The following is a 25,232-nucleotide window of genomic DNA, read 5'->3' as shown; positions in this document are numbered from 1 at the left end:
TGGCCTCTTCTGTTCCGTGTGTCCTCTGACTTCTGTGCTTGCATCTGCCATTGGTGTTGGAGCCCAGAGCTGTCTGTCCTTCCCGCCCAGGACGCACTGAAAGAGCACAGGTGCTCATTGGCCCTCCACTGCACACCCTGGTTCCAATTAGTCTCAAATGCTACTTGTTCTCTGATCACAGTCTCACCTCCATCTCTTCCTTCCATTTCATATCATTCCAGTCTGAACCTTTGCAATAATAATACTTGTTGTTTATCGATCGGGCGTATCATTGCTTCCTATACATTACGTCCTTTACATTTTTCAGTAGCCCTGCAAGATAGGTATCACTATCCCCATTTTACAGATGAAGTAGCAGAGGCACAGAGAGGTTAAGTACCTTGCCCCAGATCACATAGCCAGTGAGTGCTAATAGGTTTTGAAGCTAAGGGTGAGACCCAGTCCACAGCCTGGATTCTTAGAGCCTCTCTGGAGTCAACTCCCAGGTCCCTAACCGGACACCGTGTTTATTCTCTCTCCCAAGCCCCCAGCTCTCAATCAAATTGCTGCGATTCCCCAAAATGGCTTTCAAGTAGCTCCTCAAATAAAGCCCAGATCTGAGAGCACGTCTGCTGAATGAAATCACTTCTTCATTCAATCAACGAGTGTTTACTGAGTGTAACTGCATTCGGGGTCCTATTCTAGGCCAGGGGGAATATTGATGCACAAAACTGCCAAGTTCCCTGGACTCTTGGAGCTCATTCTCTGCCAGGGTAGACAGTTGCTGAGGCAGGGATTACACACATAATTAATGACTGCAGAGCCAAGTCCACAAAGATGTGTGAAACAAGATAAGCAGAGCCCCTAACACAGGGCCCTACACCACGAGGGCCCCCAGTCAATGCTTGCTGCCTGTCTCTGCTCAGCCAGCCTCAGCCTCAGTGTGCCTTTCAGGGCAAAGCTCTCCCTACTCCCCAGTCCAAGCCCTCCATGCCAGGCAGAAGCATCTTCACAATCCAGACAAATGCCTTGTGTTCACTCTTACCACACACTTCCATTCATGTTGGTCCATATTCTTCCACATACCAAGCTGATTTATTCAAGACCTTAGCTCAGGCTTCTCCCCTCCCATCAGCTGGGCACAGGGTTCTCCCTCCATGGGGCCCAGAGGTGTGAGCTGAGGGAGAGGTGCTAGTGCAAGAGGGGTAGATGACATGGGAGCCTGGCCACCTGCTCATGAAGCTCACATGTGCCCTGTAGCAGCCCCCCACATGCCTGATTCCGGATATACCACTTCCATCTCACAATAGACCTCAGCTGGATCCTCCCAGTCTTATGTCTTGCTGGAGCCAGTGAAGACTCGTTTCGGCCTCATGGCCAGAAAAGGCATGACAATTACAGTACGGACCATCTCTGGGTGCCATATGCATTTTCCCTTCCCTTTCTCACTCATGTCTCTTTCTCAATGAAAGAAACACCCCCAGAAGATCAAACAATGTTCCTCATGCCTGGTCTTCCATAGCATATGAAGAGCTCAGACTGGAGGACCTTAGAAGGTAGTCTACTTACTGTCTGTGGTTATCCATTTACTGATGTCTTAAGGAAGAGAGAGGTGGAACTCCCAGCCGGCTGATGATGATGCTGGCGGCTTCTCCTAGTCTATCACCTCAAGAGGAGCTGTCAAAATAACAAACGACACATTTGGAGGTCACAGGATTACCCTTTAGCCAGGCCCTCTTGGTTTGATTTGCAGTTACTTTTCCTCTTAGTGTTTTTCTTCATCTTCTCCTTCTTCTTTTCATTTTCTTCCGCTGCCCCTCTCATCAATAAAGGTCACTGCGTTAAGGAAACCGTTTCTGTGAGAAGAATTTAACGGCACCCTATTAGAATCACACTGTCTTGTTCAGAAGCAGGTGGTATTACCTGTCAACAGGATTTTGGACATAGCAAATAGCTGCCACCCAACTCAGCTGAGGCTCCTGGGCAGATAAAGTGGCCCAAGGAGACAGCCCTCCGGCGGCCTCAAAATCTCATTTTCATTCCCCTGGTAGAAAAGAGACTGACTTTATTGACAAAGACGACTGAAAATTGCTTGAGCGCTCCAATAACCAGTCTGCGTTGAAGCAGAGCGACAGTCTGGCGGAGACCAGCTCCCTGCTCCCCCATGCAGCTCTGCCCAGCCCTGAGTCTGTGGCACATGCAGACCAGACTGAAGGGAGCCTGCTGACACCCTCACGAGCAGCCCCACTCCACCTCCACACCCAGCCTTCTGGTGCCTTTCCTGGACCCCAACCATAAATCAACATGAATTCAGGACAGCTCTGCCAGAAAGCAAACTCTTAGACTGATTCAGGGACCCCTGGGTCAGGCCTGGGTTAGCTGGAGAAGGCAAATGTCCTGCTTCCCACTGGAGTGTTCTGTGGCTTGACTGCACATCCCAGGTAGACCACTAGATGTCACCACCATTGATTTTTGTCCTTACTCCCAGGTGCTGGTATAAGACAGAGTCCAGGGACCAAGGGAACTCTACAGAATTCCATCACCGCCAGGACTGCAGGGCTGCTTTAGGTCCTCTGACAGTCTGAGCTCCTCGTGGGCCTCTCCTAAACCAGCTAGTGGCTCAGACCCAAAACAGCTGAGCTGAAAGTTAAGCAAACCGCAACTCTGAGAATAGACCCCCCCTGCTCTTTCTCCAATTCTTCCTGGTCACTATCAGTTGTGTATCCTTCTAGTTTATTCTGGCCTCAATAAGAAACAAATAAATATGTGTGCCTCGTAGTATCAGAGATGTTAGATGTCAGTGTGCTGCTGAAATGATGTAGGTCTGTGGCTTTTAGCAGAGAATGAATGACAGATGGATAATTTATGATGATTCTTGAGACCTGAACTATAATTATGAAGTATTTCTAGGTGTACATTCAGATGCAAAGTGTAAGGAACCTCGCACTAATATTAATTTATTACTGACAGCAGTATATATAATAATATATCATGTCTTTTAATCTTACATTCCTTCTAACTTACATCAAGCAATCTTTTCATTCATTAATAAAATCAAACCTTTCCATTATTCTTAATGATGAAGTCCCATCTTGAACCCAGAGGACTCCTATAATTAAACTCTGTACTTCCATGTACCAGACATTTGAAGCTAAAAAAAGAGGAAAAATTGAACTTCTTGTCTTACAGGCAGGATGAAAACATCAGAAAGATGCAGACTACCTGCCCACAGTCCCACAGGAGCTAAATAGAAAGTCAGGAAAAATTTTTGTGTTTATCTTCTCCACTCACACCACCACATCCCTTTCTTTTCCCCTTTTAGTCCCCTGCCTTCTCTGACCCTTCCACAATCTTTCCTTTCTTGTGTTTTTTTTTAATTGAAGTATAGTTGATTTACAACGTCATGTTAGTCTCAGGTGTACAGCAGAGTGATTCAGTTATACACATATACATACATATATTCTTTTTCAGATTTTTTTCCCTTATAAGTTATTACAAAATATTGAGTATAGTTTGCTGTGTATACAGTAGGTCCTTGATGGTTACCTACTTTATATATATTAGTAAGTATATGTTAATCCCATCCTCCTGATTTATCTCTCCCCTCCCCCACCTTCTTCTTTGGGAATTATAAGTTTGTTTTCTATGTCTGTGGGTGTATTAATCTTTCCTTCTTTGAGGCAGTATATCCAAAGAATATTTTTTAAAGGTCACGATAAAAATTACAACTAAAAGAAATGCAGGCTAACATGTCTCCTCCAATTCTCTGTGCTGTGCCAAAAACGTACATGATTAATCCCTTCAAAAGAAATCTAACTTAATCCTATTACACCAAAGACGAGGTGTCCTTCATGAGTATCATGTCCGGGAACAAGTTGGTCTTCTCCACAAGTTTCAACTGGTTAATGTCTCATTCAGTTTATAACCAGTCACTGCCTTGGTAACTTATTCACTGCACTGTACTGAATGTTCCCCAAATTTAAACAGTGCTCTGGTTTAAATTGTCAAGCGCACACCATGTATTATCAGGCAACCTGGTCACTTTAGAAGATACAGACCCGTGACACTTGTAGAAGTGAAACCTTTAAGCTCATCAGCTAATTAGTGATCCCAAAGTAGAATAATGAGATGTGTGGAGATAAGGATTCAGTTATCTGGGTCACCTCTCACCTGGAGACAAAATCTGATTCCGATGAGTAGGTACTAGATAACTGAGTAAGCAAGTTTCCTATCTATAACACTAAATCTTAATATGATTGGTTAATTAAATCATGACAAATGATATTCTGTGGCAAGTGGAAGGTGCTTAAAAGAGATTCAGTGAGATATCCACAAGTTCAGTGGAACTATACCTGAATGTCTTTGTATTCCCCTGACCTAAAAACGTTTACCGCAATTTTCTGGAGACCTTCTGTGTAGGAAAGAGAAATACTGAAGCTTTGCTCCACTGGCTTTTTGGAGTTGCCTAGGTTTTTCTATTGGATTCTGGGTCTTATGTCTTCTCTGTCTTCAGGTTTTTGTATTGGATTCTGTGTCTTATACCTTCTCTGTCTTCAGGAATGAAGGTCTTAATTCTTTTATTAACATTCCTATCTGCCTGTAATGGTTTCTTCTTATTGATTCTGTCTCTTCCAGTTACTTCAGTGTAGGGAAGAGGAGTGTCAGTCAGCAGTGGTTATGTCGTGGTGCGGTAACAAACAGCTCCAAAACCTCAGTGAGGTTTATATATATTCATTGTGGGTCAGCTAGGGGCTCAGCTCATCACCACCACTCTAAAATGTGGGCTGACAGGGTGGCCACCATTTCAAACATTGCTGGTTATCAAGCCAGCAGGGAAAGGGCACTCTGGAGGGAGCTGCCCTGGCAAATAACCGTTCCAGGCTGGAAGCGGCACCCCTCACTTCTGCACACAATTCATTAGCCAACACCAGTCAGAGGCCACACCCCTAGGCCAGGAAGAGGGCCAGGAAGTTTTGTCTAACCTTGTGCTGGAAGAGGTACATTGCAAAATAGCTGGTGAATATTAGAAAAGACAACCACAGGAAGTTCAGAAAGAGATATACTTAACCTCTCACTTGTTTTGGAATTCCCTTATTTTCCCTAGATTATAGTTTCTCCACTTTGTTTTTGCACTCTGCTCTGGTAAAATAATTCTCTGATTCCTGTTCTGTCAACTTTCATATTCATGGACATTACAGTTAAGACAGTACTAAAGAAAAGCCTCTCTTCAGACAGTTATAAGCAAGGATTGTTTGTGTCAGTAGCTCAAGAAGCAAAAAGAAATTTGCACATTAATGGTTTGTTCTCACATTCTTCCTTTTATGTATTTCTGGTTTTCCTCAGTTTTTTTTCCTTCCACCCTTCCATGCTAGTCTCCTGCTCAGTCTCTTTTATTGAAAAAAATTACTCAACCCTTTATTTTTCCTTCTTCTTAGCTATTTGGTCCAAATGGCAAAGAATTCTGTGGAATAGCAGAATTCTAAATTTGCTGGTTTCCCAACCCCCCAAATTCAGGTGAATTTGTATCCTGAGATATTTACTGTATCTCAGGAATTACTGACCTCTCTGAACAATGGCAAGGTTTTGTTGGATCTTTCTCCCACTTGATAATTGAGAGTCCAGCCTGCTGCAAAGGTCTCTAAGTACATCTGGAAGTCCCCAAGAGATACAGGCATAACTCATTTTATTGTGCTTCATTTTTTTCTTTTTAATGAGCTTTGCAGATATTGCAATTTCTGCAAATTGAAGGTTTGTGACAACCCTGCATCAAGCCAGTCTATCAGTGCCATTTTTTTCAACAGCATTTGCTCATTTCATGTCTCTGCATCCCATTTTGGTAGTTCTCAAAATATTTCAAACCTTTTCATTATTATTATGTTTGTTATAGTGACCTATGACCTTTGATGTTATTGTTGCAAAAAGATTATGAATGTGAAGGCTCAGATGATGGTTAGCATGTTTTAGCAATGAAGTATTTTTTAATTAAGGCATGTATGCTGTTTTTTAGACATAATGCTATTACACACTTAAGAGATTACAGCAGGGTGTAAACAAAACTTTTATATGCACTGGGCAACCAATTGATGTCAAATTCATGCGACTCGCTTTATGGCAGTGGTCGAGAACCAAATCCACAATCTCTCCCAGGTATGCCTGTATCTCAGTGAACAAGCCCATTACTATGACTGGAATCTTCAGTTTTACTCCCTTCCTACTGTTCACGGCCCACCTGCTCAGTCTGGATCCAAGCACCCTGCTGTGTAGTTCCCAATACACCAAACCTGTCCAGCATTCCTGAAGTTGGGTGGAATGTTTAACTAACATTGCATTTTACTCTGTCAGCAGAGGAATGGAAACAGGACTGCTTATAAAGCTGGCATGTATGTCATAAAACAGATCCAAATGACCAACACCATGGTGCCCTCAGAGGACTGAGGTTGTGCTACCAGGTGAAGCAAGCTACCAAGTCCGGTCCTCCAACTCTCAGGATGAGTTCTTGCCCTCAAAATCCTCAATCTCTCCAGCAAATAGATTTCCCAGGGCCAGCTCTGCCCCTCACCAGGCACACTTGAAGTCCAGCCCTGAACCTAGGTAGCACCTCTACATTTTAGCCAAGAATACCACAAAAAAGTATAGCCCAACCAAAAGCTGTAACAAATTCAGAAGCATAGGGCTGTAAAGAATGTCAACGCCCACTGCTGAGAGCCAATGAGGGAAAGGAAACCTAGCCCACAGCAAGTTTGGGCGACATGGGGAGACTCCAAAGTGAGCACTCACTGACTTCTAGACCCAACGACCACTCAGAAGGCCACGCTTGGGCCGTGGGAGCCCGAGAGCCCGCGCCTTAACCCCACCCAGGAGCCGGGGATTGCAGTGAGAGGACAGGGTATCCTCTTTGCGCCCGCCCAGCCCGGCGCCCCGGGATGCCCATGGGCGGGGCCTGAGCATCGCCCCCGCCCCCTCCGCCCGCCACTCGGGTCACCTGACCTACCCGCGGCTCACGTGATCCGTCCCCAACGCCGCCATTTTGGAGCTCCGGATGAGGAGGGGAAAAGCGAGGGGGAAAGAGGGAAAAGAGCAGGGAGAGAGGTGGGCGAGGACGAGGGCGAGGGCACGGCTGGGCTCCTGGCCGGCCAAAGGAGGCTCGCGGAAGCAGCAGCCGCCGCCCGACCGCAGGTACCGCGCCCCGGGGCCGCCCCTCCGCCCGCTGTTAGCGCCGCCGCCGGCCATGTGCGTCCTCCCCTCAGGCCTCTACCGGCGCCGGCTTCCTCGTCAGCCGGCAGACACCCGCCCGATGCTGGCCACATGCCCCAAGTTCCGTGTCCCTTTTCAGTCCTCTGTGCCGCCCACAGCATTGCCTGTGGAGACTCCGGGCTTGCCCTGCACCTGGGGGTGGGGGGGAACCTGCCGCTGCCCGCGTACTCTCACCAGCCTGGCCCGCAGGCAGGCCCGCCGGGTATCGCTTCCCTCCCCTTTGCACGTGTGAAACCGCTTAGGCCTGTTGGGATGGAGCGAACAACGGTGTCCTCACCGCGTCTGTTGATTATTTTTCTCAACCCGCATCTCCCAAGCCACTGCTTGGTGTAGGAAAAGCTAGTACATAGACGCCGTTCTGGTGTTCTGCACGTATTTCGAACCTTCTCCATGAAGTGGTCTCCCCAGAGATCACTGAGATCATGGGGAAAGCTCCCACCGTGTAAGACCTGGGGGCATCCGTAGTGAATGGCTTGTGTGTGGAAGGCCTGGATGATTAATTAGGCAGAGGCCACCATCCCACCCCGTAGGCGCTCTTTTTAGTACTGCAGTGGGCTGTAATTTGCTGTCAGTCCGCATCTCTCCTATCCGGCAATTACTGGATTTATCAGTAATTGAATTTGTTCTTTGAGTTTGTACTTTCTGCAGTACTCTGCTCTGATTCAGTGTATGGGTTGCATTACTGATTAAAAGAGAAAGCCTGGCCCTTCATTTCTTTACTTCACTAACTCGTTTAAAATTAATTTCAGGGGAAAGCCAAATACGTGCTTTCTGCCCTGGCAGTAAACTATTTACTTAACCATAATCGATAAAGTTGCATTCTAGGTGAAATGAATACCATTCTTTGATCTTTTAGATTCATTCTAGGTAGTATAAGAAACAGTAACAAAGAAATGCAGGACCAGGGCAGGAAAGTGCCTTAGAAGATACATAGGTCAGTCCGCTGTGTTTTATCTTTCATGATGCCGTTCAGGTGTAGAACTGCTGGAAGTTTGCAGTCACCCTTTAGATTGTAGTTTTGGTTAAGATTAAAATGGCAATATACAATTTATTGTTTCTTATTTATTAGAAAGTGTTATCAGCAAAACCAATAGTATTTTGAGTTAATTAGATAAATGCTGAGCTAAAACATAAAATACACAATTATTGGAGAAGTTTCCAGAGCTGTTTTTTCTAACTGGTGCAAAATCCTGAAATCTGCTTGTTAGGTAAATTATGTAAATTTGCGTCACGTAATGGGTTGCGTGGACATTCCTCTGAATTTCTTTTTGACATGCAATATTGGGCAATTTTTCACTGCCAAAAAAAAAAAAATCATTACTTTGTTTCACCAAGAAAGAGAAATGTTTGATACTATATACTTTGTCGTTCTTGGCCACAGCTGGATTTTGAAGATCGATCCAGGGGACTGTATTAATTTCAGGAATTGATTTGAAAGACACAGGCTCTGCCACTTAACAGCCATGTAACCTTGGGTAAGTCACTTAAACTGCACTGAGTGTTTCCTTATTTGTAGAATTGTGTAACACCCACCTAGCCTGTCGCAAAGACTTAATGAAGCTCAAACATACATGTTTGATACTGCCTAGCTGTAAGGGGCTATTGCTCTTTTCATTATTTATACTTTATACATTTTTTTGTTCACACTGAGAATTAAGAGGAAAATTGGTGTATTGAGAAAGGATGGATTTAGAATCAGATAGGCCTGGATTCCAGTTCTTAAACTAGCTGTTACTTTGCATCTGTGAACCTCAGATTCCTTATCTGCAAATAAAGAGGCCAGTATTACCAGGAATTTCATGAGTAATACACAGAATCTACACTGGCACTACTCTCTGGTCTGTGAGCACCTCAAGGGCAAGGGTTCCCTCTTACTTATTTTGGTAGTCTCCCACACATTGCTTGGCACATTATAGGTGCTCAGCAAATGTTAAATCTGAATATTGGTTAACATTAGTTAGACCTTATGTCTTAATTGCAGCTGCGAAATTCAAATATTCTCTCAGGCTAGATGCCAGCTAAGAAATTTTATACTATGAAATTCATATACTTTGATATTTGCACTTGGTTTTTTCTTGGTGGGCAATTAATAATTAAGGTAAGTAAATTATAGCTAACGTTAGTAAGGTAAATCTATAACGTGTAAGCAGTTTCAAGGTAACTTTTTATAGACAGTTTATAGGACAGGAACATGAAAGTTCATCCAGCACAACTCTTGTTTTACATCTGTAGAATGTAAAACACTCAGAAATAGTGACTTGCCTAAGGTCACACAGCTGAGGTTCCTCTAGGAGAGGGACCCATGAGCTATGTCCCCTGCCTTCTTTTGGCTGGAACAAAATGAATATTTTATATTTTACAATTACGATAATATGGAAGAACGAGGAATTGGCCATTACTTCTATAACACAATGTTTTTCTAATCGGAAAGAACAAATTCTTCGTCTGGAAGAAAAGGTTCTTTGTATCACATACTGAACTGTCTTTGTACGTTCACAGAAAATTACGGCCTTTCTCTAGTTCTACCCAAGCCCCCATGAATTGTTCAGCTTGATTTTACGTATGATAACCATACTGCTATAACTGAAAGGAACTGATTAGGTGTACAAATAAACCAAATAGCAAACTGTAAGGAAATAAAGACAACTGAAATAATTTGGCTGTATTTTTGGGAGAGACAGTAATTATAAGCTTTTGCCTATGGGATTCCGTTGTTTAGGGAAGACTTGAGACTCAGTGGAGAAGGCTGTAGAACTTTTCTGGCTTGGGATAAACTTTTATTTATTTATTTATTTATAACAATTTGATCTATTTGGTCGAATGTTATATCTAAAGATTCTAAACGAGAAAACCCGTGTTTTGCTAATGCCTATAGTCTTTCCTCATCCTAGTAAACCTTATTGTTCAGCGATACTGATCTTTTCACTATTCCCTAGATAGCGTGCTTACTCTCGCTTCTGAAAATCTAATGTTATGGCTGCTTTCTTGTCAGCAAATTCCAAGAAAGCAAAATGGCACACTCCGATTAGGATAATTCAGGGAGGATGTATTTACAAAGATACTTATAAAGGCGTAGGATTTGTGTAGGCAAACCACAGGAATAATTCTGTCATCTGGAGCTGGCAGCATCAGGAGAAGGGAGAGTCCTGTAGAATAGCCTGCCCGGAGAGAATGGCCTTTTGTTGAGGAACACAGCCACTTCAAGGTGACCTAGAGGGAGGAAACCAGGGAAATGAATGTCTTGATCTCTCTTTGTTGCCTTCTTATCTCCTGTCATGGCTCCCCATTGGCATAACTCAACCAGAGGGCATGGGAGCCTAATGATGTAATCCCTCCTGGGACAGAGAGCAGAGTGGAAAAGAGGAGACAGCCCAGAGGGGCAAATGGGTGACGTCCAGCATGCTCTTCTTTTGGAATACAGTGTGCATCTTACCTCTTCAAGAAGCCTTTTCTTCCCTCCCTAGACCAAAATGAGCTCTTCAGTCTCTGTTAGGATTTGGTCATTGGATGTTGCCTTCTGATTATTTCACCTTGTGTACTGCTGGGTTATTTTAAAGCTGTTAATTCTTTTTAACTTCTAAATATATTAGTCTTATCCACTTAACTCAGTTTTAAACTCTGTGAGTACTATAAATTTTAAATTTTTTCCATTCTTCTTGGTACTTGGCTTGGTGCCTTGTACATAATGTTGTTTTTTTAAATAAATTTATTTGTTTGTTTATTTTTGGCTGCGTTGGTTCTTCATTGATGCACGGGGGCATTCTCTAGTTGAAGCGAGCGGGGGCCACTCTTCATTGCGGTGCACAGACTTCTCATTGCGGTGGCTTCTCTTGTTGTGGAGCGTGGGCTCTAGGCGCGCGGGCTTCAGTAGTTGTGGCATGCAGACTCAGCAGTTGTGGCTCGCGGGCTCTAGAGCACGGGCTCAGTAGCTGTGGTGCACGGGCTTAGTTGCTGAGCAGCATGTGGGATCTTCCCGGACCAGGGTTTGAACCCATGTCCCCTGCATTGGCAGGCAGATTCTTAACCACTGTGCCACAAAGGAAGTCCTTTAACTTTTTATTTTTAAAAATTTTAAACATTTACACAAGTAGAAAGAATAATATAATGAACTCCTAGATACTCAATGATTCCAGCTAGAAAATTTGCCATTCTTACTTTATATCCTCAACCTCTCCACTCGCCCCCACTCCCCCTTGGTAATTTTTTTTTTTTTTTAAGTTTCATTCACCTTAATTTCTTCTTGGAGGTCATGGATAGTATGCGGATATCATAATCCAGGTTGTCAGCAATCTTGAGCCACTAGGATTGAATCTGTACTCCTTATTTTTATCTCTTTTATTACTCAAATTTTACTTCACAACATGTAATCCCATATGTATTCAACACACACACACATATACGCACACGCACATTGGTGGCCTAAGTGAAATTTTGGTGAAAATTTTGAGTTGGCCAATATTTAACTTAACTTCCTCTCTGTGTATACTTTATTATGAGCTGTTTATCTAACCTTTTTTTTTTTTTTCTTTTTTTTTTTTTTTTTTTTCTTTTTGCGGTATGTGGGCCTCTCACTGTTGTGGCCTCTCCCGTTGCGGAGCACAGGCTCCGGATGTGCAGGCCCAGCGGCCATGGCTCACGGGCCCAGCCGCTCCGCGGCATATGGGATCCTCCCAGACCGGGGCACGAACCCGTATCCCCTGCATCGGCAGGCGGACTCTTAACCACTTGCGCCACCAGGGAGGCCCTATCTAACCTTTTTTTAACAAAGCCTTTTGTTTTAATGAGACTTGTGCATCGACTTTGCCGTGTGGACCCAAAATGGTTTTTCAGGTGTTTCTTGATGTATTTTATGTTGTCATATCTGTTTTATATGTGCCATTTCTGTACTTATTCCCAAATGTATGCAGCCTCTAAAATGAGATACTTACATAAATGTTCAGGGAAAATTGGAGCATCTGCTGCAAATTTCCATTAGCTCTTAATGCCTGAGCAGACACAGCTTTAAAATCTGAACGTTTTGTCAGATTCTTTTGTATTAGTCTTTTTTCTTGAGATAAGATGAACTCCTCCTCTTCTTCATTTTGCTTTCTTTTTAAGGTACACACTGAAATATCCACAGGGAGGAAGTTGGCACTGCTCCGTCTCCCTCCTATTATGTCATTAAATAGAAGAAGGATAATGAGCCACCTTTGTAACCCTGTGTGTGTGCAAAGTCTGTTGAGCAAATATTCACTGGTTAACCTCCAGGTTATCAGTCAGCCTACGTGGATGATGTCACATTTCATGGGAAGGAGACCTTCCATCTATAGTAGTGCACCAAATCTTATGTAAGAAATTAAATGTTCAAGGATTCCTATTAGCTATTATTTAAGAAATTTGCATTTAACAATTGAATTGAAAGAAATAAAGCCTTAAGTGAATGACCCTAGAGGGAAGTCAGTAATCACAAGAAGAGCCAAAGCTTCCCTTGGCCTAAAAATGTGGAATTCTCGGGCAATAAGGTGACTTATGAAGTCACAAAGGGTTTTTCTAAAGAAACAAATTGTTTCCCCCACTGGTCCCTTCTTTAGTGACTTAAGGTTGAGTGTAGAGATTTAAAAACATTTCTGTTCTTCCTATTTGAGAAAGATGTAAAGGAGCTAGTCTTTTGAGAGGTAATGTCCTCAGGTTGTTTAGGGGAGACAGTGGCTAAAGGGCCACTGGCCTTGGGGAGCTGGCATAGCTGTCATTGTTGTAATGGCTGTGGAATGCATTCCCTGCTGGGAGTGCAGCTACAAGTGGAAGAGGAAAAAGCTGGTCCGCACAGAGCAGAGTATCAGGACAGAGGGAAGAAGTAGTACTAAAGAAGCTGTGAGTAAAATGTTTACCTTTTTGCATGACATGGATCTGGGTATAGAAAAGTTAATGTGCCACAAAGAGTAGAAAATAAGAGAGGAAAAACCTTAACTGCTGTCAGTTGATGTGGGAGAACTGGGCCTGCAGCTGGTCAGAGCACTGGTGAGGTCTTGCAGGGGTTTAGATATGATCTTGGCAGTGGCTAAAGGGCCCCTATATGTTGATTCAGCCATTTGAGGGAAGAGGAGCCATGATTCACCTCCTGAAGAGAATTCAGAGCCTGTGACTGAGGTTTAAGAATAGTATGATCTTTGGTCTATAGCTAGTGCCACTAGAAATTTTGCTGGCATTTATTGAATGTTGTGAGTAAGATTCCAGAATGCACCTAAAATGTGGAAAAACAAAACTTGTTGCTGGAAAAAAGCCTAAACTTAAAAACGTGATCCAAGTCAACAAATTAATCTCACTTTAAGCCAAAGGAAATGTTTGAAATGAAAGTACTGCCAGGAAGTAGAGTATTCAAGATTTAGGCTGAAAGATAAGCCTGTTATGTTAATGACTTCCTCGGCCATAGCACATTACTAGAACCTACAGATAACCTGTAGGAAATGACTTTGTTAAGGCCTCTGTGCTTTTTTATACGTAAACATGACTAGGATATCAATATTTTCCTTCTCCAATGCCCCTTTCCCTTTCAGAAAAAAAAATGTATGTGTATGAGTAATAGTTGACCACTAATATGACCTCCAGAAAAAACCACAGCATAGTTTGTGGTTTATCTTCAGGAAAATAAATCAAAGGAAGTAAAAAAAAAAAAAAAGGAACTGGATCATTGCTTTTATTTAGTTTCATTTGCATAATACTTCTCAAAATACACTGTGCCCTTTACAATAGGTTACATGCCCATATTTTCACAATTCCAAAGATCTAGGGAGAAAAAACAAAAACAAAAACATGCTTTTAGTAATAAAACCACAATTATATTTGGTGTAAGAAGTTGTCTCCCAAGAATTGTATCAATCATGTGTTGGCTTTACAGAATAGTATTTCATAATAACTTGAGGTGGTTCCACATGCCCTGGGAATGGCTGTATTCCTTTGATAATGGAATAGCAGTCTTTTTTTTTTTTTTTTTTTTCTGGCATTGTGCAATAGAGAAGGAGTACTGATTAGGTCCAGCTAGATGTCTAGGGGAAAGAAAGTGAAGAAAAAAGGAGATGTAGATTGTTAAAGGCATTTCCAAAGAAAGAAATGAAGGATGGAAACATCTCAATCATCAGTCTTGATAGGGGACAGCATTCCAAAGAAAACTTGTAAGCAATTTAAGTCTCTGTTGAGGCTAGCCAGGTATATTGATATGGAACTCCCAGGTTAGAAAATAACTTAGATTAGCTTAAATCAAAGAGTAGTTTAGATTTCCTGAATTATGTGCCTGTAATGATCCTGCAACCTGGTGATTCTTTCTGTCATATATTCTCCTTTTTAGATATGGAGGAAAGCAGCAGTGTCGCCATGTTGGTGCCAGGTATCGGGAAACAGGAAGCTGTGTTGACTGCCAAAACTCTCATCAGTTCATCACTGGAAGTTGATGAAAAAAGAAAAGCTAAAACAGATCCGTTAATCCATGTTATTCAGAAGTTAAGCAAGATAGTGGAACATGAAAAGTCACAAAAATGTCTTTTAATTGGCAAAAAACGGTCACGTTCAAGTGCTGCAACACACTCTCTTGAAAGTCAAGAATCTTGTGAGATACCAGCTAAAGTAACCCAGTCACCTGCTGCTGATAAGAGAAGGGCTGAGATGTCACAAATACATTTTACCCCTGACTCTCTTGCCCAGATCGATGGGAAGGCTATGTCTTACCAGTGTAGCCTTTGTAAGTTTCTGTCATCATCTTTTTCTGTGTTAAAAGATCATATCAAGCAGCACGGTCAGCAGAATGAAGTGATACTAATGTGCGCAGAGTGCCATATTACATCTAAAAGCCAAGAGGAGCTTGAAGCTCACGTGGTGAATGACCACGAAAACGATGCCAACAGTCACACTCAATCCAAAGCCCAGCAGTGCGTAAGCCCCACCAGCTCTTTGTGTCAGAGGACCTCTGGAAGAATTAATGAAACCATTCCTGACATCCCAGTAAGTGTGGATGGCCCACAGACTCATACCCTCCAAACGGCATCTGTGGCAGAAATGGGTAGGAGGAAGTGGTATGCCTATGAACAGTATGGCATGTATCGATGCTTGTTTTGTAGTTACACTTGTGGCCAGCAGAGAATGTTGAAAACACATGCTTGGAAACATGCTGGGGAGGTTGATTGCTCCTATCCAATCTTTGAAAATGAAAATGAGCCCCTGGGTTTGCTGGATTCTTCAGTGGCCGCTGCACCTGGTGGGGTCCACGCAGTAGTCATTGCAATTGGAGACAATGAACTGAGTATCCACAACGGGCCATCAGTACAAGTGCAGATTTGCAGCTCAGAACCATTATCATCTTCGTCTCCTTTAGAACAGAGTGTGGAAGGGGCTGTTCATCTAAGTCAGTCAGTTACCCTTGACCCTAATGAGGAAGAAATGCTGGAGGTGATTTCGGATGCAGAGGAGAACCTGGTTGCTGATAGCCTACTTTCATCGGCACAGAAAATCATTAGCAGTAGCCCACATAAAAAAGGTCATGTTAATGTGATAGTGGAGCGTCTTCCAAGTGCTGAAGAGACTCTTTCACAGAAACATTTCCTCATGAATGCTGAAATTGAAGAGGGGAAAAACCTGAGCCAGACAGAAGCCAAGATTGGATGTGAAGGAAGGGATGAAGTCTATCATGCTGATAAATGCACTGTCGATATTGGGGGGCTGATCATAGGCTGGAGCAACGCAGAGAAGAAAGACAGTGAGTTAATAAGTAAAGGACTGGCTACTGATGAGAATGCCCCACCAGGCCGAAGAAGGACAAATTCTGAGTCTCTCAGACTACACTCATTAGCTGCAGAAGCCCTGGTCACCATGCCTATAAGAGCTGCAGAGCTAACACGAGCCAACCTTGGGCACTACGGGAATATAAAGCTTTTAGATCCAGACACTGGACAAAGGCAAGTAGATGGTACGTTGGCAGCATATTCTAAAATGATGTCACCACTTAAAAACTCTTCAGAGGGATTGACTGGTTTCAACCAAAGCAGCTCTACCTTAGTAGCACTCCCAGCGGGTAGGCAGGAATTGTCAGATGGGCAAGTTAAGACAGGCATCAGCATGTCCTTACTCACCGTGATTGAAAAATTAAGGGAAAGGACAGACCAAAATGCTTCCGACGATGACATTTTGAAAGAGTTGCAGGATAATGCCCAGTGCCAACCCAGCAGTGATACAAGCGTGTCCGGAAGCAGCGTCGTGGAGTACATCCCAAATGCTGACCGGCCCTACCGCTGCCGCCTCTGTCACTACACCAGCGGTAACAAGGGCTACATCAAGCAGCACTTGCGAGTCCATCGACAGAGACAGCCCTATCAGTGTCCTATCTGTGAGCACATAGCTGACAACAGCAAAGACCTGGAGAGCCACATGATCAACCACTGTAAAACAAGGGTATACCAGTGCAAGCAGTGTGAAGAATCCTTCCATTATAAGGTAAGCATTGGTTCATGAAATCATTCGGAGAACCTTAGAATTTTAGAGCCTGGAGGGAGCTTTGTAGATACAGTCCCCCTACCTCATTTTATAGGTAAGGAAACTGAGCCCCAGAAAATCTGGTAATCTGCCCATGGGATCCCAACTAATCAGTATTAAAGTTGGGACTGAAGTCTGGGTCGTCTGGTGTAGGAGTTTTTCCCCCTGCCTGCCACCTCCTTAACAGGCCCTGTGTTTATTGGTTTAATGTTTCCACGTGTATATCTTTTTTAAAGTGTGTTGATTTTATTTTTTTTTTATTTTTATTTTTTTTGTGGTACGCGGGCCTCTCACTCCTGTGGCCTCTCCCATTGCAGAGCACAGGCTCCAGACGTGCAGGCTCAGCAGCCATGGCTCATGGGCCCAGCCGCTCCGTGGCATGTGGGGTCTTCCCGGAGCGGAGCACGAACCCGTGTCCCCTGCATCGGCAGGCGGACTCTCAACCACTGCGCCACCAGGGAAGCCCCAAGTGTGTTGATTTTAAAGTGCAAGGGAATTACAGTGGAGGAACATTGTACACACATTTGACTTACACAGGTTTAACCCTATGTGATTGATGCAAAAAAATACCTATTTTTCATCTTACGTGGCCCCAAAATGCAAGTCATTCACTTCATCTGCTACACAACCAACCGACAGTGATTTATATCCTACCACAAGCAAAAATGGACTGTATGGGACTTAGTGAAAGACAGCACAGTGGAAATAGAGCCATGTATGTTATATTTTATGGGAAGTTTACAGTACTTTCAAGGATTACTTTGACCGTGATTTTCATTTTAAGTGCTACCTAAAACCAACGACCAGTATGAAAATACTGTTTTGTAAAGGCAACTTGTGTTCATTGAATCATTGGTTTAGAACTTTTCTTCAATATGCCAGTTGACTGTTTGGGGGAGGGGAAAGTGTATTGTAAAGGGCTAACTGGGATGTCGACTTTTTTCTCACATTAGCCAGAGTTGGGGTCCAGCTGGTAGTAAACAGTTAAGCAGGAATTAAAAAGCCTTTGAGTCTGAGATTCACCACCTCTTGGATTGCTCTCATGCAATTCTGAAATGGCCTCTGGCCACTGGACAAGTAGCCGTTCAGATGGGCTGCAAAGGCAAGTTCCAGGAGCTGCTTTTGCTGCTGCACTCTTGATTCATGGGGGTGGGTGTAAGGAGGGAGATGTCCTTGGAGTCGCAGTTCCAACTAAGTCTCTTTTACAAATTTAGTTGATATTTAAAGGCAGAAATCAGCTGAAGTGCAGAAGTTAACTGAATGGATTTATTTTTGTGAAAGTACTGAGTTATTCTGAACACTCTGCTCTTTCCCCTGGGCTCACCAGTGTTTCAGGAGGCATACACATGCCGTGCATAAGCACTCCCTAAGACAGTGGTGGCTTCCTGTCAGAGAATGTGAAAAGAGGAACTGCCTTTTTGATAAGATTGTGTTTTCCTCAGTGTATTTCTTTCCATAAGCTGTCAAATGTTTCAAGTAATCTTAACATGTTTGATTTTTAAATATTGGTAGTGTGTTCTAGGTACTAGGCCACGAAAGCAGTTTAACTCCTACAGCCTCCTAGTAACTGTGTAAGTATGTTTATTGAAAATTACATATTAATTTCTCTCAATTTTTTAGAGTCAACTAAGGAACCATGAGAGAGAGCAACACAGTCTTCCAGATACCTTGTCAGTAGCAACTTCTGATGAATCAAGAATTTCCAGTGATAAAACTGATGGAAAATGTGTTCAGGAAGGTATCTGCATTTTTTTGTATAGACGATATTGATTATCATATGAAGTAAAAAATGCCCTTCGTTGTCATGTGGGCTATTTTCAGGACTAAAGCTCCATCTATTCGCCTCTGTTTTTAAACTGTGTGAGTGAATCTTATCTCTGAGTACTAAATGAAGTACTATATTAGTAAGTACTCAGCCTCAGCTGTATAGGTAGATACACTCTGCAATGTATGCTGTCCTATAAGAGCCAAGTACAGCAGAAACGCTGAGATGACATGCCAGCAAACCAGGGAAGCTGCAGCATGGAAAGAAAGCCTCCTTTCCTCTCTCAATACCAGTTGACCCACTGAGAACGTAGCTTTTGCAGATGGTAGGCCCCCACCTCAATCTTTAAGTGAGGCTTCCTGCTGTGATCTTATTCTTATCCAAGTGCAACTGCCAGATTTCATCTTCATTGTTTAAAAAAACAACACAGGCTGTTTTTATATACTGGTTAGGTACCAGTCGGCCGAGTTTCTGCTAATAGGAATATTAGAATCAAAAGATTTAATTAGAGTTCCATGAAAAGGCGGATGCCACATCCAGAGAATTAAAGTGTAATAAGCTGTGCTTCCTTGCATCAGCTCACTTAAATTGATATACTTTAAATGTCTCAAGTGTAGTACATAGTGTTTATGGGAAGTAAAATATACTGGAGTGACTTTCCTTTTTAGATTTCCTAAGAATTAAAGTTAGGAACAACTGCAGAGTAAAGTGTTTTACCATAATGTTTCAATAAATTATACCCCAGAAAGCAAAACTGATTCTAGAAAGTTTCTGAAAGAACTGATTTTGATAGCACTGCAGCACCAAAGTTCCCTTGTCAAACAGATGTCATCCCTGTAGAACTATCCAAAACAAAAGGAGTTTATGACATAGCATCTGTTCCTGCCATAGATGGCTGAGTTAAACTGTTTTGTTTCCCTTTTACAAAACAGCCCTAAATGCCTCCTTTTATTTTAATTCATTATGTTTCCATATCCCCTTTAAAGGAGACATTAAAACATTTGATATCTTTGGGCCATAAATCCCTAATGAAGGAATAAAGTAAGTACTACTCACTCAGTGGCACCACCTGTGGTTACTACCAGCAGTAGAATATGTCTTTTCTAGCACCATCTCTAAAAACAATAATTTAAAACTGGCCAAATGGGTTAACAAATTAAAACACACAATTTGAATTAAAAATATTGAAATGTCAGCTCAAAATTAAAATAACCAATTTGAGCTTCATGGCATTAGCATCTATCCACCACATTCCATTTTGCAGCCTCTCTTTGTGGCGCATGCTCTGTTTCTTAAGGCTACACGTATGGATTTTAAATTGCTTGCCATGCCTCTCCTCCCCACCCCCACATCCCCACTTGGCTCTATTTGCTGTTCTCTGTCGTGGTAGTGTAACAATTCAGATGGCTGATAACCTCCTGCGTACTTACATCTATACTGATACTTTATTGATTCGGTATTAGAGCTCTCAAAATCTAGTTTTCAGGCCAAAGAACAAGTTTTTAGCTCACAAAGAAGAAAAAAATAATTCATGTTTATCAAAACTTTTTTAACCCTTTAATAGACTAATTAAGCAAGAGGGGAGATGCATGCTTCTGTGGCTCCCAGTCTTCATCCATCACAATAGCACAGATAACTTGTGGCACGTTTTTGACTCAGAGATCCAATGTACCTCAGGCATTTGTTCTGCCAGAAGGCGTGGAGTGCCCATCTTGAGCTGGATACTGTGCTAGGTGCTTGGAGTGCGGTGGAGGTGTCACTGCCTTCGAGGTACCCAGCCCAGTGAGGAACACAAAACTGTACTGACAGGTATGTCAGCAAACACCACAGGTGCTCTGAGAGCTCTGGGCAAAGCACTTTCATATGATGTTTCTTCATGAAATTTAATTAAATTGTTCTTTATTGTAAATCTATAATTTGCCAAGTCCTGGGGATTCTATGTAAGCAAAACAGGCAGATCCCTACCCTCAGGGAGTCTCCAGCTAGTGATGGGTCAGACTTGACACAGACATGCAGGTAACATACAGACTGAGGTGAAGGAGGAGTACAGCATGCTCCTGGGCTTACCACACCATGCTGGGAGGTTCCAGTATTTCCATTTTGTAGATGAATAAACTGAGTCCTCAAGAGGTGAAATAATTTGCCCATGATCACATTGGTACTAAGTGGCAGAGCAGAGACTAAACCCAAGTTTTTGAAATTTAAATCCAATATTCTTTCTGTTGGAAACAGTTGCTTGAAGTAGCACAGGCTCTCATTCTGAGCTATATTAAGTTTTTCCATCTGTCATTTTTATTAGTTGTCATTGATCTGTAATATTTCTCACACAAAACCATTATCCAATATTTCACACTTCATTTTTTCAGAGTTTTTTTTTTTTAACTGTATCTAGAGCAGTGCCACTTATCAAGTCCAGGTTTTTAACCTACCAATTAAGAGCAATACTTAGATTATAATTATGATTAGTGTGTGTATTAATGTTACAGATTTATACCAGGAAATCAGGACATTTTGTTCTGCCTGGCAAAAGTAGTTATTAGCAAAAGAAATTTTCAATTTTAGAGAGCTTAAATTTAACCTAAGGATTTTCTTTGTTAAAATTTCCATGTGGGTTTTCTTTTGTATCACCAATTTTACTTTTATGCAGTGTGTGCTAGTGTTCTACCTAAGCTTTCTTCCTGTCGTGCCTTGTTCTTCAGCTTCTATGCTTGCTTTGTTTCTGAATATAAAGCAGTCAGGCTATGAATAGGCTGTGGACTTCGTGCTGACAGAAGCGTAAATAAATCACTGAATATCTTCAGGAACAGTTTCCTATGATCAGCTCATTCTGCTTGTACTGCCTCAAGCTTACCCTGATTTGAATTCCCCAGCCCTGTTGTTGCAGAGTGAGTTTAGTGACAAGGCCTGTTCCCATGGATCCATGTTTCCTGGATTTCGGAGAGCTGCATATTCATGTTAGTCCTTGTAAGCTGTCAGTTTACTAGGTATAATTATACTACATTAAATAGCACTTAATACTTTTCCATTGCTTTCCCTTCTGTTGTTGCTTTGATAGCTGACAGTTATAAACAAAGGAAACCTATAGAGTGAAAAAGCTTTGGGCTTTTTATATTGAGTTTGTTAGATATGCTTTGTAGCCATACTTTATAATGTTGTATTGTAGTATTAAATTACAGCTTGTTGGCAAATCAATGTTTCCTTAAGACAATATATCCAATATTGATTAGACTAACACCTTTCAAATTAACAGTGTATCCCTGGTTAATTCACCTGCTACACAATCAGCAGGGCAGCTGGCATCAGGTTCATTATATTTTAGAATTTTTTACAAGGTTATGTAGAAGCTAACCCAATGTATCTATGTTTACAGATCAGATGATATTCACTTTATATCCACTGATAGTGCAGATGTAGGAGAACCTGTAAAGCTACATTCAAACTTGTTAACTTTATTAAACAGTGAGAAAGCCTTCATTGAAATGTTAGTACTGTGTGGTATAAATACTCGTTTACAACGGAATGTAAATGCTGTCATTTTAATCTAATCAAAGCACATCACTAAAACTATGAAATACTTTGTCCAGGGAATAAGTCTTCGGTCCAGAAACAGTATAGATGTGATGTATGTGATTATACAAGTACAACGTACGTTGGTGTCAGAAACCACAGACGAATCCATAACTCTGATAAGCCTTATAGGTAAGTGTGATGATCCTAGAGTTTTAATACTTAAGTTACAATACTCTATAGTAAAGAAAAAAGTAGAAGTAATTAAAAATTCATAGCAGTTGTTTAAACATAGGTTAAGCACAAAGAAACCTTCACTTCCTGGTTTCATGAGTATTGCTTACTTTGTTAAAGAATGTGAATTTTAAGCTTGAGTCTTAGAATGATAGGCTTTTTTTTTTTTTTTTTTTTTTTTGCGGTACACGGGCCTCTCACTGTTGTGGCCTCTCCCGTTGCAGAGCACAGGCTCAGCGGCCATGGCTCACGGGCCCAGTTGCTCCGCGGCATGTGGGATCTTCCCGGACCGGGGCACGAACCCGTATCCCCTGCATCGGCAGGCGGACTCTCAACCACTGCGCCACCAGGGAAGCCCCCTAGGCTTATTTTTGACTAGATTTTGTCTAGTTGCAATATAAGAAGATGTCTATATCCGTCAGTTTCATGTGGGTATAAACTGTCATATCAGTTTTCAGTGCTTAGAGCACATTTCAATAATTTGGCAGTTAAGTACTCAATAGTCCAGCAAAAGATTCTTAAAACTTAAAAGCAATAAAATTCCCTATGAAAGATGCTGTTTTTGAAAATAAATCTATCATGTGTAGAGTAAGGTGATTTAATTTAATTTTGTCACTTGATTTTTTTACAAAAGCCAATTCTAATATGTATTCAGAAAATATATGCATTCTCAGTTGATCAAGATAGGCTGATAAATAGAAATAATTACTTCTTAAATAAACTTTGCCCCTTGCGAATAAACTGCTTGTTGTTTAAGTATAGTAAAGATGCAGATATTTTTGCATAGTTTGTCCAGCTGTCACAGAGCAATTTGTTCTACTTGCAGCTGTGAGGGAACATCAAGCTTCCACTCAGTTAAACCAGTCACCATAACCAATAGTGAGTGCTAGGCAGTGGCATGAGCTCTTTTAACGCCTTAACAAAACTTGATTCGTGTTTTAACACTCTCCCCAGGTTTTACAGATATGACACAGGTCCCTGTGGGAAAGTTACTGTATTAATATCTAAATGAAAACCTGACGGACTATGCCTTAAAATGCCATTGTTTGATCCCATAGTGTGGCTCTCTCTCTATATATATATATATATATATATGTATATGGTTTTAAATATTTAATACACACTTAATTCGCTAACCGGCAAACTTATATATAATCACTTTGCAGGCAGTGTATCTCTTTGCAAAAAGTTTTATAGCTCCATGGAAGCTGTTTGATGTTGTGTCATTGTCTCTATTTTTATTTCAAATATTTTTAAAACTGGGATTGCTAAGAAAGATTTTTTCCCCTGAGTATAATTAAGGCCATTAACCATTATTAACAATAGCTCAATGCCATACATTGTAGATGAAGCGTGCTAGGTAGTATTTAACATGTATCATTTATCATTTACACTAGGAAATATTTAGGAGAGCGTGATGGAAATGGAGGACACTAATTCATCTGATATGAGGAGAAAGCCTTATCTTTGTATTTCAGGTGTCTGTTCTTAAATTTAATGACATACCATGTAATCCAGGCAAGAATATGATAACATTCTCTGGGTCTAGAACTAGACTGTTCATTGAAATTCACTGAGAAATATTTATTGAGCAAATATTATGTTCCAGGGGCTGTGTTAGACTCTTAGACTGTGGTCACAATAAAAAGGTATCATCCCATCCTGATGGTGGCCCAGATTTCACAGAGGACAAAAAGAAAAAAGAAAAAAGGTATCATCCCTGCCATCTTGAAGCTTTAGACAATGAACAAGTAAACTCTCAAATATACAATTATGATAGATTTATGAAAGAGGTTAATGATTGATTCTGGTTCTGTAGAAGAGGGTTTCACATCCACCTGAATAGATTAGTCTTAAGCTAAAAGACTCATTTTGATAGCTTTTGCTATTTTAGGGATTATGTTTTCTCATGTCCTTAAAATATTCACACTCATAGGATTGGTTGCAAGTTGTCCTAGGGACTTCCTTCCAGTGGGCAACATCCTGTGAGAATCTTCTTCCTGTTACATCAGAGAAGTCTCAGTATGTTATTTTCCAAATTTATTCACACTGTCTCACTGGGTTTGGCCTGAGTGCCTTAGAAAAAATGTTGTCATACCAACCCCTCCATGTAATTATTACTTTTCACGTAAGACTTATTTTCCAACTTTCGAATCTCGTGACTCTTCTTTTAACCTTCTTTAAGTACCTTAAGTACTTATCCTTCTTTGTCTTCGTGGGATTTGCCGTCTACAGAGCATTATGGATTAACATGTTCTATTCCAGTATGTTTCTGGGACTTTCTCTTCATTGTCACATACTGTTTGCCTTAAGCTTAGTTAGCTAGGAAGCACAGCCTTCTTGATATCTAATTTAATCACAGTCGTTTTTCTGGCTTATTTCATTTGTGCTTCACTCAGTTCTGCTGCTTAGTACACTTATGGTCAGAGTTGAGACTTGTTTTCTCAGGGTGCCTACCCTGCATTTCTGATTCCCTACTTTTTGTAAAGAAACATGCTCACAAGTAGCAGTGATAAATTTCTTATAGAGTGAGAGTGCTTCGCTACACCACATGTAGTCTTTGCATGAGGGCAGAACAGGTTGATTGTGTGTGTTTAAGGTGCCTGTTATGTGCCTGTTTCTGCAGTATTGATAACTATTCTTTTCTCTTGCCTTTGCTTTTATGTTGCCATACTGGTCCTTCCCTGAGACCATTCGTGTGATCTGGGCAGTATAGCTTCATGTATCAGAGCCCTGGCTCTGGGAGCACATAGTCCTGGGACTGAATCTGAGCTCTCTGACTTACGGCATTTGTGCCCTTGGGCAAACTGTCTCACTTCTCTATGCTTGGCCTTGTCATTTCTAAAATGAGGATAATTAAGACACCTGCTTTACAGGACTGTTGTAAGGACTAAATTAAATACCATATGTAAGATCCTGGCACATAATAAGCACCCCATAAATGGTAGCTGTCTAATAGTTATTGGGCCCAGTTTTTATCCTTATCCCTTCTCACTGA

The 25,232-nt window shown here is 41.7% G+C and overlaps 1 protein-coding gene across 5 annotated transcripts in view; it reads left to right on the top strand.

Annotated features, from left to right (window-relative positions):
• Positions 1–7,026: 7,026 nt before the first annotated feature.
• Positions 7,027–25,232, top strand: part of ZNF507 (zinc finger protein 507) — a 52,438-nt gene continuing 34,232 nt past the window's right edge. The window contains exons 1-6 of one of the 5 annotated variants that reach the window (XM_060085596.1): positions 7,027–7,155; positions 8,615–8,708; positions 14,555–16,689; positions 18,349–18,466; positions 22,078–22,192; positions 23,844–23,945. In XM_060085596.1, coding sequence (XP_059941579.1) covers positions 14,557–16,689; positions 18,349–18,466; positions 22,078–22,192; positions 23,844–23,945 — 2,468 coding nt within the window. In that variant the 5' untranslated portion in view covers positions 7,027–7,155; positions 8,615–8,708; positions 14,555–14,556. Of the gene's footprint in view, positions 7,156–8,614; positions 8,709–12,514; positions 12,561–13,018; positions 13,084–14,554; positions 16,690–18,348; positions 18,467–22,077; positions 22,193–23,843; positions 23,946–25,232 lie in introns of those variants that run through there. The other 4 variants (XM_060085597.1, XM_060085600.1, XM_060085598.1 and 1 more) reach the window with 4 other exon arrangements.

The sequence above is a fragment of the Mesoplodon densirostris genome, chromosome 19 (assembly GCF_025265405.1).
Source record: "Mesoplodon densirostris isolate mMesDen1 chromosome 19, mMesDen1 primary haplotype, whole genome shotgun sequence".
Classification (NCBI taxonomy): Eukaryota; Metazoa; Chordata; class Mammalia; order Artiodactyla; family Ziphiidae; genus Mesoplodon; species Mesoplodon densirostris.
Note: the sequence above shows the minus strand (reverse complement) of the source record. Positions and strands in the feature narration are given on the sequence as shown.